This window comes from Camellia sinensis, chromosome 6 (assembly GCF_055761805.1).
Source record: "Camellia sinensis isolate YWXY chromosome 6, ASM5576180v1, whole genome shotgun sequence".
In the NCBI taxonomy this organism is placed as follows: Eukaryota; Viridiplantae; Streptophyta; class Magnoliopsida; order Ericales; family Theaceae; genus Camellia; species Camellia sinensis.
Genome location: NC_138966.1, coordinates 191,494,588 through 191,508,615, shown reverse-complemented (window position 1 = coordinate 191,508,615; position 14,028 = coordinate 191,494,588). Strand labels below are relative to the sequence as shown.

Genomic DNA, 14,028 nt, shown 5'->3' with positions numbered 1-14,028 from the left:
CCCTCAAATGCTGCTTCATCGAGTGATGCGCCCTTTTCTGATATGAGTCAAACTTCATAGTCAGCCCACGTAGCTTTGCCAAAGAGGTAATACCAAACTTTTGCTTAAGAGCTTCCCACATCTCAAATGCAGTCGGGCAATGCTCAAACTCACTAATCAAGTCGTTGTGCATGCTGCTCAACATAGTAAAGCGCGCACACCGATCTTTGTTACGCCAAGTCTGAAAGGCTTCAAGATCACGACGATGTTGAGCTGTATTGCCCTGCTCTGGCTCAACCATCACTTGTTCAAGTGTGGTCAACACTTCTTGCTCATTGAGGAGGTATTGGATCTTACGGCACCATATATCATAATTGTCGCCATCCAATTTCTCTCCCTTGGTTAAGTCTACCACCACTGTCTTAGCAGCCATTTCTACATACAGAGTAAACAAATGCGCAGGGGATATTAATGATAACAACAGAAAAAAAAAAAATTTATTTTACAGCAAAAGAATCTAAATTAAATAATGATAATTTTACACATGTCTCAAGATCGAAAATTTGCTATACTCGTAATCATATCTTGCGCCTCTAGTGATAATTATCAAAAATTAATTTAATTCCATGCGCAAAAAAAAAAAATCTCCCACTACTTATGGCATATACAAAGCATGATAAATTTCATACAATAGTATCTTAAAGTAAATTTACAATTAACTCATACTATATTCATTTAATAATGGAATTCAAATAAATAAATAAAAAACTAATCATGCTTCTTTAATTGCAACATATTACAAACCCAAAAAATATGCTGTATACAATATTCAGATTATGCCATAATAAAATGTAATCATTCTGAAATTTTTCTGGAATTTTAAATAACTAATAAACACACATTAAAATTAGAAATAAAAAATCCAGAAACTGATAAACTGAAACAATATTCAGATTATGCCATAATTCAAATGTACATCATTCTGAAATTTTTTAGAATTTTTTTGAAATTTTAAATAACTAATAAACACACATTAAAAGTAGAAATAAAAATTTCAGAATCTGATAAACTGAAAAAAAATATTCCAATAAATATTAAAACATTTCAGAAGTCTACAATAAAAAATTCAACCCTAGAAAATAATTTATGCAATACCAGAATCATTTTAAAGCATAAATAATGAATTATAATCACAGGAAAAATACTTTTTATTTTTATAAAATTTTCAAAATTTTACAGAATATAGAAAATTTAATTCTGAATCTAACAGTACTAACCGCGCATAAAACAAATCTATAATGAATTAATTATGACTATTTAACGCGATTCAGAATTAAAAACAAAACAAACAGTGCCTAATACATCAGCAGCCAAGCCAGCCGAGCCGGCGGAGGAAAACGGCGCGGCTCAGCACGCGGCTCGGCGCGCGACTTACGCGGCTCAGGCCACCGCGCGCGTGCGTGGCCCGGAGGGCGCGCGCGTGAACAGCGCCGTTGACGCGCGCGTGAGGGCGCGTGTAGGCCCGCCGGCAGGGCGTGGAGCGCGTGGGAGCGGCTCACGACGTCAGGTGGCGCGTGAGACCCGCGCGCCGCCTTCCAGGGTGTTTTCCGATCTAATTAATGTGCTGCCAGACTCCATTTTTTAAAATAAAACCATTCATGGTATTAAAAAAGACATTAATGAACATAAAAATAGGTATTTATGCTCTTAATCTAATGAAAGTAGACATTTTTCCTCATTTATAAACATTCATCTATATAATGTATACATATACATATCATTAAATAACAACATGAAAATACCCATTCACGCTCTGATATCAACGTAAAACAAAGTATAACGCAGCGGAATAAAAATTATGGTCATACCTTTAGAACAGAGTCTGAATTGAAGGATCTCGTGGGTAAATCACGTGCTTTCTGAATCTGATCAGTCAACCCAGCAATGGAGTGATATTACAATAGTGAATATCACCCACACAAATCATAGTGCAAATGACTTTGATCGTTGGTTTTTAGGAGAGAGTCAGTGTATGGGAAAAACTCAAAACATACATTATTTTTCTCTTAATCACCCATATCCCATATTATCAGATATATAATCTGTTTATCTCATTTATCCATATCAGTTATATGAGATAATATATAAGATGTGTCATCTATCCATATCAATTATATAATAGATATATATATATATCCTGAGTGGTTATCCAAATAGGTTTGAATTTGAATTCAAAACACATTTGGATAAGGTTCAAAAGATTCAAAAGGGTCATGCCACATGGGCGCCTATTTCTAACAATTGCAGATATTTCCTGTAAACATAAAAGGGAGTGAGTGCTGGAAGCTTAGCAACATGGGTAAACTGGTTCACTCTTTGGTTGGTCACATATACTTTCAACTTTATCATAAGCTGGAGCTACACAGGTGAAAACAATTGCTAAAGTGTAAGACTGTGTTTGGATCAAAGATTTGAGAAAAGTGAATGAATGATTTTTTTCATTTTTCCCTTCCCTTTTTCTTTCTCTCCACAAATTCTCTCTTAAATTCTTGATCCATACACAGCCCTAGGCAATCAAAACAAACATTTTGTACTAATGCATGGATGCTCACAAGTGAATCCATAAACTCACTAAAGCACCCATTGATAGTGATGAGGTTTTTAACTAGTTAGTTTTAGAACTAGAAATGAACTGAGTTGTTATGAATAGCTCAAGCTTCATTCGTTTGGACTTGGTTTTAAGTTGCTTAGTAAACGAGACAAGCTTGAGCTCACCAAAAATCAGCTCGATTAGGAAAGTCTTAATTTAAGCTTATTAATTAAACGAACGGAATTTGAACACTGCACTACGCAGCTTGGTTCGACTTGATTCGTTTGCAATTGGTGCATGAGCTCAGTGACACTACTGAGTGGTTAATGTTTCAAGTACTTTCTGTTAGATAAATTCGACAATGGTGAATTGATCGGTGATCCCATGAGGGTGTTTATCACGCAAGAAAGTCGAGAATACAAAAAGTGCAGAATGTAATATTCATTAGGAAATCAAGACAGCACAATGCATTGCTCTGGCCAAGTATTTATAGACATCATGGTGTCTTTACACAAAGTCACAACCTTTAGAATATTATACAAGAGGTAGAGTCATAATACTTCACAAAGCATTGTGCCTTTTCATTCAAAATTCAAACTTCACTTTCCACATTCTCTTTTCTTCCTGTGGGAAAGTTTATGAATCACCACTTATATGGGCTATGATTCGGTGTGAGAAGATCCACCATATTATGGTGTGAACACCTCTCATACCTTCACTTTCTACCTATTTTCTGGCGTTAGTATGGTAACAATTTTGTTTGTCACGAAGTTGGTACCGGAAACAAAGAGAAGAACCCTAGAAGAAATTCAAGCATCCATGAATACATTCGATGCCTAACCGGGAATAATAAGTTCCAATGTAAGGCATAGAATTGTAGCTTGCCAGATAATAATTTCTCTAAATTTTATGATATTTTTAGAATCTTATAATGAGTTAAGTTTGAAGGTTTTTTTTACTTTTTTTTATTTTTAAGATCTCTTTTCTTGTTTTTGTGGGTCAGTAGTGCACCAATATAATGAAACGAGTTGACTCATTTTTGCTAAGTTTTATGGACATCAAATTGCATGTGAGAGAACTACAAGGCATGCAAATTTTCAGCCATATTTTTAGTTTTCCATCATTCTAAAAAAAGAGAACCAAAATAGTCTCCAACCAAAGATTTTACATATAGTAGCAACCATTACTGCCAAACACTAACAACTATCCCTCCTGTAGTTGTTAAATTGTAATTGTATATGAGAGGGAGATTTCATAAATTGGCATCGGGCCGAGATAATGACCGAGCTAAGTTGGGCCAAGTAAGTTTGGGCCGAGCCAAGTTGGGCCAAGCAATTGGGGTGCACTCGGTCAAGGCCCCAGTCCAGTTTAGCCGGGGTAACATCAGACTGTCAGCCCGATTAACTTCATTCCCTCATTGAGTTAGACGAGTTAGGTCTTTCGTAGATCAGTCCAACCAAGTAGGAGCTAGGTCATAACTTAGGACGGCTAAGCCGCAGTGAGATTCTTTAGTGAAACCAAACATTTAGCACGGTCGTGGTGTGACGATGTAGCGCCGTGCTAGGCGTAGCTCGGTTTAAAGCATTGCACATCTCAGAAGTAACACGGTCGTGGAGTGATGGGGTGGCGCCGTGCTGTCCATTCGCACCAATGCCATTTGGCGGTTTTGTTAGGTGGTGTTTAGCTATATTTGCACTGACACGTGGGGAAATGGGAGAGGAGAGCAGGTCCACTCATCCCAAGGGGAATGGATACAAAAGCGCGCGCAGAAATTATATAAACAAGGCTGCGCCCCCATACGTGGAATCGACTGGTGATTACTCAACTACCACATTGTCCCCTCTCCTTTCTCTCTCTAAAGATGTGCTAACTTGATCGTCGGAGGGGTTTTCAAGCAACACACTGCCGGGTAGCTCACCGCCGTTGTGTTCGCAGGTTAATCGGAACGAAGCGAAGCTTGGACACGAGGAGTACGGACGATATCGAATATTTGGCTTCTATACAATTGGCGCCCTCTGTGGGAAATAACTTTGACAGACAACCTTGTCCTCCAAGCTCGTACGATCATCCTTCATAGCAAACAACGACGACATTCCGTTGTCCGCCATCGACAGCATCACTCTGGAGTCCGTTCGGAGAAGAGATGGTCTTCCTGCCATCCCTACCATGGCTGGCCTGGAGACCTCTCCTGGAGAGCACCCTAGAGATGCGCGAGACAAGCGCGCAAGGAGTACTAACCACTTGCGAAGCCCTGACGGGCACCGGCGGTGAAGGAAGTCACACGCTCAGCGCTTGGAGCATAAGTTGAGGGACCTAGACGCAATCATTCGAAGGATGGCGGTAGAGATGGAGACACTAAAGCGGCAGGTCAAAGGGAAGGGTGTTGCTAGAGTGGGTAACCACAGTGAGCGTACCTAACCCCATCGCTCAGGAAGCCAGAACCAGCGGCACACACCCTCTCTCTCCATCACTAGAAGTTATAGGGTTGGAGACTCTGACCCGCAAACAAAAAAGTCTTGTGCACAAGACAGCAGTTACCGTCCCTCACGTCCACCAATGACGTCGAGGTATTCCTACTCCGCTCATTCGAAGGACTTGAGGGACATCTTGGAAGAGCGTGCGCGCCAATGGGAGGCGCAAAGCGTGCCGGCGCTGCAGCGGTTATCCTACGGAGGTCGCACCAGTGAATAAGTCGTAATGTCGCCCCTCATCCAGTTGTACATGTCCCTTTGGACAAAAATTTGGCAAGGTTGAATGCCACTCTCTTCTCCCTTGAGATAGAGACCACACCGCTTCCTACGGGTTTTCACCAGCCCAAGTTTACTCTCTATGACAGAAAAACTAATCCATACATGCATGTGAGTCACTTCCGACAGATTATGGCTGGATACAGGTGTAACGATGTTCTTATGTGCCTTATTTTTCTATCCAATTTGGGTGAGTTGGGCCTGAAATGATTTGAGAGGTTGCCGAAGGAAAGTATCGAAAGGTGGCAATAGTTAGTGGAAGCGTTCGTAACTTGATTCAAAACCAACACTAAAACACCGAAGGAATTCGATCCCCTTCTAAGCATCAAGATGGAACTGGGTGACTCCCATAACGTATACAACGCCAAATATTGGAAAACCTTCAATGAAATTCTTGATTGCCCGACCAACCTGGCAATCGCTCAATACAAGAGCGGTCTCCCGATCGAGCATAGACTAAGGGACTCGCTCACCATGAACTAACCGACGACCATGGAACTAATAATGCAGCGCATTAATGAGCACATCCGAGTAGAGGATGATGCCACTACGGCCACCGCAAAGGCAAATCTGGTGGCCACAGACAAGAGAATTGCTAGAAAGGTTCACACAGTCGGACAAGAGGAAAACTGTCCGAGTAATCGCGCGAGGGGATCAGATCGCGGTGCCGGCCGTGGCAACCGGGGTAAGGGTCGTTGCAATGACCGAGCTGATTACCCACATGACGTCGTGGAGGATACAAAGAGAAGGTTGAACGCCCGAACCGGCATCACCATGGTTTTTAGGATCCCAATTTATCGCATCCTTAGCAAAATCCGTAACAAGGTGTATGTCCGGCGGCTAAGTTGGGTGATGCACAGAAGGACATCAATCCACAGTATCAGTGCACCTTTCATAGCGAGCAAAGGCATCGTATAGAGGACTGTTTGCCTTTGAAACAACATTTAGAGGAGTTAGTGGCTGCCGGTCATCTCAACCGCTACATTCACGGGGGCATCAAAGCCGCGCATCACGATCCGGCCAAGCCAAATGGTTTGGCTGCCCTAGAAGTGCTACCAGAAGGAGTAATCAACGTGATCCATGGTCTCATCGAGCTAGTTCAACTATACAAGCTCTAAGGGATGATCAAGAAGGCTGAGCATATGAGGGAAGTCCTATCAGCCCAACCCGCGGTCAAAAAGAGCAAAACTGAGATGAAAGATGTGCTTAGGTTTTCCAACCGAGATCTTAAATGAATTCAGACGCTGCACAACAACACGTTGGTGGTTACCTTACGCATCAAGGACTTTGATGTTCGGCGAATTTTGATCGACTAGGGTAGCTCGGTTGAAATAATGTACTATGACGCGTTTCAGCAACTCAGGCTGAATGATAAAGACTTGGCCCCAGCAACCTCGCCATTGGTCGGCTTTAACTCGCAACCGGAATGGCCCCAAGGAAAGATCATCTTGCTGGTCAAAGCGAGGTCTGTGGTCAAACAAGTGAAGTTTTGGGTGTTGAAGGTGTCTTTCATGTACAAGCTGATCTTAGGCCGAGGATGGCTTCATGCCATGCAAGTGGTGGCATCGACCTACCACCAAGTCATGAAGTTTCCCTCGGCCACAGTGATGATTGAGGAGATCTGGGGCGATCAAGTCATGGCCAAGCAGTGTTTCATGGCCGTAAATGGGAGCCGTGCAGCCAAAGGCTTCGTGCAAATGATCGAAGGTCCGGGAGATCAAAACGTCCTGGATGATGTGGGTACTAAGGCCGAAGGAAAGGCTATTAAAGATTTGGTGGAGGTCCGGATCAGCGACAATAATCATGACAAGTTCTTTTTGTTAGGATCCAGCCTGACCGTCCAAGAACGAATGGAGATGGTGGAGCTCTTGGTGGCGAATATCGAAGTGTTTGCATGGACGCCTTATGATATGCCTGGCGTCGATCCTAACTTTATTTTTCACCAACTCAATGTTTTTCTAGATGCCCGGCCGGTCATTCAAAGAACGCGGAGATTAGCGCTTCATCACGCCAAGGTAGTGGCTGAGGAGGTCAAAAACTTGCTTGAAGCAAAGGCAATACAAGAAGTGCACTACCCTCGGCGGGTTTCCAACACGGTCGTGGTACCGAAGAAGAATGGAAAATGGCGAGTCTGCATCGACTATAAGACAGTCAACCGAGCTTGCCCCAATGACGATTTCCTCTTACCCAGAATCGACTAATTGGTGGACTTAACGGCTGGACATAATCGACTCAGTTTTTTGGACACATACCCCGGTTATCACCAGATCGCCATGTATGAGCCCGACCGAGAGATTACCTCTTTCACAACGCCGAAGGGACTGTTCTGCTACAGAGTCATGCCTTTTGGCTTGAAAAACACCGAGGCGACCTTTTAGAGAATGGTGACCAAGATGTTCGCCCCATTGCTCGGTTGCACAATGGAGGCGTACATCGACGACATGGTGGTCAAAAGCAAATATGAGGCCAACCACTTGGCCGACCTGGCAGAGATGTTCGCCATTCTTAAACAACATAAGCTGCATTTGAATGCATCCAAATGTGCCTTCGGCATAGGGTCAAGAAAATTCCTGGGCTTTCTGGTCACCAACCGCTGCATTAAGGCAGACCCCACCCAAATCAAAGCCATATAGGAATTGAAGCAGCCCAACTCAGCAAAGGACGTGCAACGTCTTGCCAGTATGGCAGTCGCGCTTAACCGATTTATAAGCCGGTCATCAGATCGTTGCCGCCCTTTCTTCTAAGCCTTGAAGTCCAAGTTTTCCTAGAACGAAGACTGTGACAGAGCCTTGGCCAAGCTAAAGACATATCTATCTTCCGTTCCACTCTTGGTCACGCCGAAGCATGGTGAGGACCTCTACCTTTATTTGGTTGTTTCTCAACATGCTGTCAGCGCGGTACTCGTTCGGGCGAAAGGCATCCAACAACTACCAATCTTTTACGTAAGCAAAACCTTGCTACCGGCAGATTCAAGATACTAGCCGTTGGAAAAACTTGCTTTGGCACTAATGATGGCCTCCAGGAAATTGGCACACTACTTTCATGGTCACACAATCGTGGTGATGACTGAATTCCCTTGAAAAGCCTTATTTCAACGGATAGATTTCTCCGGCCGAATTCTGAAGTGGGCATTCGAATTGGGGCAATTCGACATCAAGTTCCAACCCCGAACCGCCATCAAAGCCCAAGCATTGGCCGACTTTGTTGTTGAATTCTTGCTTGGAATTCACCTGGTATGCCTGGTAGATCTTACCGAGGCAGCCGGGTTGAAGAGGGTAAGCACTACGGAAATTGCACAACCGAATGATGATGACAACACGGAAGTTGCGCACCCGTCTATAAACCCATCACTTGAAGGTTTACTTCAGCCTGGCAATGCGACGTTGGATTTGAGAATAACAGGCCAACCTGTTGGATCCAACACCGCATCGCCGAAGGGGGATGATGGCACGTCTATTGCAATCGTCAACGGCGAGCTTATAGCAGAAATAGCCAAGCAGCCGAGAAGCCATGATCACCTTAACCTTCAAGCATCCCAAGATCCCTCAGAATGTTGGAAACTTTTCATTGGCGAAATGTGGAAACTTTATGTAGATGGCGCCTCAAACCGGCATGGAGCTGAGCTAGGCGTAGTTTTGATCTCGCCAGACGGACTAACCATCGAACATTCTATTATGCTCAGATTCCCAGCATCAAACAACGAGGCCAAGTATGAAACATTGTTAGCCGGACTGAAAACCGCGCTCCACTTGAGAGCATCCGAGATAATGGTCTACAACGACTCTCAACTCGTTATAGACCAAGTATCTGGAGAATATGAAGCCGAAAACAACAAAATGGTGAAATACCAAACTCTGGTGAGAGAATAGATCGAGAAGTTCCAAGCCATAAGAGTCCAACAAATCAGCCGAGAAGATAACGGCCGGGCAGATGAGTTGGCCGGTTTTGCTTTCATGGCCGACAAATCTTCCCCCAACCCTCTCCTAATTGAATTTCTCCCAAGACCTAGCATTGAAGACTCAGAGCAGATGAAAGTTCTCTATACCAAGCAAGGTCCTTCCTAGATGGACCCTATCATCCTCTTCCTTAAAGAAAGGATCCTGCCAACTGACAGGGAAGAGGCACACAAAATTCGGGTGAAGTCTGAGTGGTTTTGGCTCTCACCATCCGACGCTTTGTATAAGAAGTTGTTCACCGGTCCATACCTTAATTGCGTTCACCCAAGTAGAGTCGATGCTTTCCTTTACGAGATACACGAGGGCATATGTGGAAGCCACGTTGGTGGAAGATCTTTAGCCTACCATGCTATTTCGCAAGGATAATGGTGGTCGTGCATGCAGACAAATGCACAGAAATATGTGAGGAAGTGTGAGAAGTTCCAGAAGTTCGCCTACCAAATCCATCAACGGGCCAGAGAACTCTTTCCTCTCACAAGTCCTTGGCCTTTCGCAATGTGGGGGCTTGACATAGTTGGACCACTCTCAACCGCGCCGAGCAACTGCAAGTTTTTCATAGCGACAACAGACTACTTCACCAAATGGGTTGAAGCCGAGCCCTTAGCGATAATCAAAGAAAATGATGTCAAGAATTTTGTTTGGCAGAACGTGATAACGCGGTTTAGTGTCCCCAAAGCTTTGATCTCTAACAATGGCACCCAATTTGATGGACGATTGTCCAGAAGATTTTGTGAGGAAGTAAAAATAGAATTCTACAATTCCACCCCGGCCTACCCTCAGTCCAACGGCCAAGCCAAAGCATCAAACCAGACCATTCTAGATGGATTGAAGACAATGCTAGAGAAAGCTAAAGGCAAGTGGACTGAAGAACTTCCTAGTGTCCTTTGGACTTACCGGGCAACTCCGAGACGCTCGACCAGGGAGACTCCTTTTGCCTTGGCATATGGCACAGAGGCAGTCATCTCATTGAAAATCGGCATACCCACCATCCGCAGCGAAAATTTTGAGCTCGACTTGAACGCTGATGCCATCGCCCTGGAATTGGACCTCGCTGACGAGCGCCAAGAAAAAGCATTAATCCACATGGCTGCATATCAACAAGAATTGTCCAGAAAGTACAACAAAATAGTGCACCCCAGACCGTTTAAAGTCGGAGATTGGGTTTTAAGGAAGGTGATGGGCAACACTCTAGTTCCAGGCGAAGGAAAGCTAGGGGCAAACTAGGAAAGGCCTTACAGGATAATCGGTCTGGCGGGCAAGGGGGCATACCACCTAGAGGACATGGACAGCAAAGTTGTACCCCCGCCATGGAACGCGGCCAATCTCAAACTGTACTATGTTTAGTCTCTATCTTTTGAATGTAATTTTTTGAAAAGGGACAAGTTTTCTCCTCCATTTACCAGTGTAATAATCCTCTCAGTCATTATGTGAATTTATGAATGCAATATGTAATAGAAATGAATTATTTTACATAGGAAGTTAAAGTTTGTTGTGGTTGAAGCACTGTAGTGCACGAGGGGCAACCGCCTCTAGAGCCGAGATGTTTCACTGCGGCTAGAAGAGTTGATGATTTGTTCGACTCTAGGATTTTAGCCGAGATGCCTTACTCCAGCTAGAAAAGTTCATGAATTGTTCAACTCTGAGATTTTAGCCGAGTTGTTTTATCCCGACTAAAAGAGTTGATGGATTGCTCAACTCTGGGATTTTAGTCGAGACGTTTTATCCCGACTAGAAGAGTTGATAGATTGTTCAACTCTAAGATTTTAGCCGATATGTTTTATCCCAGCTAAAATAGTTGATGGATTGCTCAACTCTGGGATTTTAGACGAGATGTTTTGTCCCGACTAAAAGAGTTTATGGATTGTTCAACTCTGGGATTTTAGCCGCGATGTTTTATTCCGGTTAAAAGTATGATGAATTATTCACCTCTAGGATTTTATCCGAGATGATTTTCCTCCGTTACAAGTCAGTGCACAGTTTTTCCCAGATAAGAATATGGATGGTTTGTTCCTCTTTATTAAAACCGAGACGTCTTTTTCCCAGTCCAATCCGTTGTGACAACCCTCACTACTGATTAGTACTAAATCTATGATTAAGCATGTTAAGTGACTGATTGACTGAAATTCTGACTGATTGATTGAGTGTATTAGCTTAAATGCATTTCTATCTATTTGTCATTGAATTATCTGTTCATGTTTTAAGTTTCGAACTATAAATTGAAGGCCTTATCGGCGATCGAATCCAGAACTGATTAGTGTTTTATGCTAATTAAAATTGATGTGATTTTATGATAAATTTAGTTGGAATTTGATTTGTTATCACTAAATGAGATTAAGGGCTGGTTTGGGGTGTCCTAAAAAAGTGCACTTTTTGTCTTTTTGGACTAAAAAAGTTGAGAAAAAAATATGGAGGTTTGGGTTAACTTTTTGACTTTTTATAGAAAAATGTGTATTAAAAAATTGTATAAAAAAAGTGTGTAAGAGATGATTAGAGAGGGGTGGGCCCCAGCCGTACAACCGGCTGGAGTGAATTGGGGTTGGAAATTATTGGCTAATTTTTGTACAAAGCACTGGACGGTTTTGTTTGGCCCGTGGGGGTCATCACGGGTCCTATTTTAATAATCTGAACCGTTCAATGTGTGTAACTCGTCGAACACTATGTACCTATTAAAAATCACGTTAATCGGATATCGATAGGTATCTGATCAGATTTATTTATTTTTCAATCATTAATTATAACACCATCCATTTGTTGTACATAACTGATTTGATCATATAGTTATCGATATCCGATCAATGTGATTTTTTGCAGACATATAGTACTTGAAGATTTCTACACATTGAACAGTTCAGATTATTAAAACGGGACCCGTGATGACCTCCATGGGACGAACAACGGTGTGTGTAAAAACCACACCCAACCATTTCTTTTTCCTCCACTGCCGCACACATCAATTCGGTGAATAGTGATTTTGAAGAAAATTGATTTTTTAATTTTTTTTTTTGGTGAATAGTGATATCTTTTTGGATTTTGGAGTAACTTTTTGACTTTTTGACTTATACAGGATAAACCAAACCAGCCCTAATAATGTTAAATTACATTAGTTTGAATAAACTATCATTTTGCCACTTAGTGGGCCATTTACTAAGGCACCTTGAGACTTATTCAAACACATTTCCTTAGCCATTTGAGACCCATAACCGACTAGAGAGAGAGCGGGTTAGGAAAGGATTGATTTCAACAAGTTTTGGCTAGGAATTTGAAGAATTAAAGTGTAGATTGCGCAATTGAGCTTCTAGACTTGAAATTGAAGACTTAAGGTAGAGCTTTTACCTTCTTGTTTATGAATTGAGTTGGTTCTTGCATGGTTTAGAAGAATGTTGAAGTCTAGAGCCAAATTATGGCTTTAAATGTTGTATTGAAGCTTAAATCATGCATGCATGTACATGTTCTAGCATTTTGAGGTTGTTTTCATGGAAATCATTACATGCATGTCCATACTCTAGCTTTGGTCCATGAATTCAGCATGTTTTTAAAAGTTTTGATTCATTTGATTGTGTATTGGAAACTTTGAATTCAATTGAATACATGCATGTTATGTTTGAGCTTGTTCTTGAAGTTTATTTAGAAATGGTGTTCAATTGACTCATCCTTGGGCTTTGATTTCTCAAATTGATCTTCAAAACATGTTATACTATGAGTTTTAAAGTGTTTTCCTAGAAATTAGACCAAAAGGATCGGATTTGATGTCTTAAAAGTTGAATTTGAGCTTGAAGGTTCAATCTGGAAATTCCAGATTTTGGACCCACGCTTGAGCGTGGGACTTCACGCTCGAGCGTACCCTCTGAGTCATGCACTTCTGCTCGAGCGAGTAAAGTAACGCTCGAGCGTGAAATGCGTGTAACTAGTACTTTTCTTGTGTTTACAGTCCGCTCGAGCGAGAGAGTTCACGCTCGAGCGAGGACCTGTGTCTCACGCTCAAGCGTAGATCGAGCGCCCATCGAGCGTGATTTTTGTGCATCCAGTACTTTTACTGTAGTTTACAGTCCGCTCGAGCGAAGGAAGTCACGCTCGAGTGGAGATCCTTTGTCTGCATGTCCGCTTAAGCGTAGAAAGTCACGCTCTAGCGAGACCCCTGTTTTCTAAAAATTTTGAAAAGTGTTTTAAAGTGCATCTTTGCATCCTCATTCCATCCTAAGCATTCCTAGGCCTAGTTTAAGGCATCTTAATGAGGATATTGATGTAGAACCACACCGTGTCAAGATAGAGATTAAGTTATTGTTTCCCAAACGTGCAACTTAGTTTGTGTTCATCCTGTAACTGTGTAGGGTTGGCATCCGAAGACGCTCACTAGCCTATCTGTAGCCCAGAACTCTGTTAGTAACAATGTTGTAAAGATATATTCAACCATGAATATTTTCTGAATGATCAACTGTACTACTTTCTGAAATGATATTTCTTACTGAATGAATACTTGTCCTATTTGTGAACTGTATTCGTGGCATCCATAGCAATTTACTGTTACTGCATTGTACTGCTACTGTCACAGAGATCTCTGTCAGTTCCCATGTTTGGAACCACTACTGTCTACTGATATGATGTCCATCAACTAACTATTCGGTCTGTTAAGACCTACTGTATTGTTTGCTATTGGATGTACCACTTATGACTGCTATGATCGAATAACTGATATACTATTCAAATGACTGTTTTAAATACTGAAAGGACATTCATTCTTAACCTCTTTACGCATATG

At 42.2% G+C, this 14,028-nt stretch overlaps 1 protein-coding gene across 1 annotated transcript; it reads left to right on the top strand.

The window, feature by feature from the left end:
- The first annotated feature begins 6,650 nt into the window (after positions 1-6,650).
- LOC145793934 (uncharacterized) lies at positions 6,651-7,517 on the top strand. Its single transcript, XM_082876843.1, has one exon. The coding sequence runs from the start codon at positions 6,651-6,653 to the stop codon at positions 7,515-7,517; it is 867 nt and encodes a 288-aa protein (XP_082732969.1).
- Positions 7,518-14,028: the final 6,511 nt, after the last annotated feature.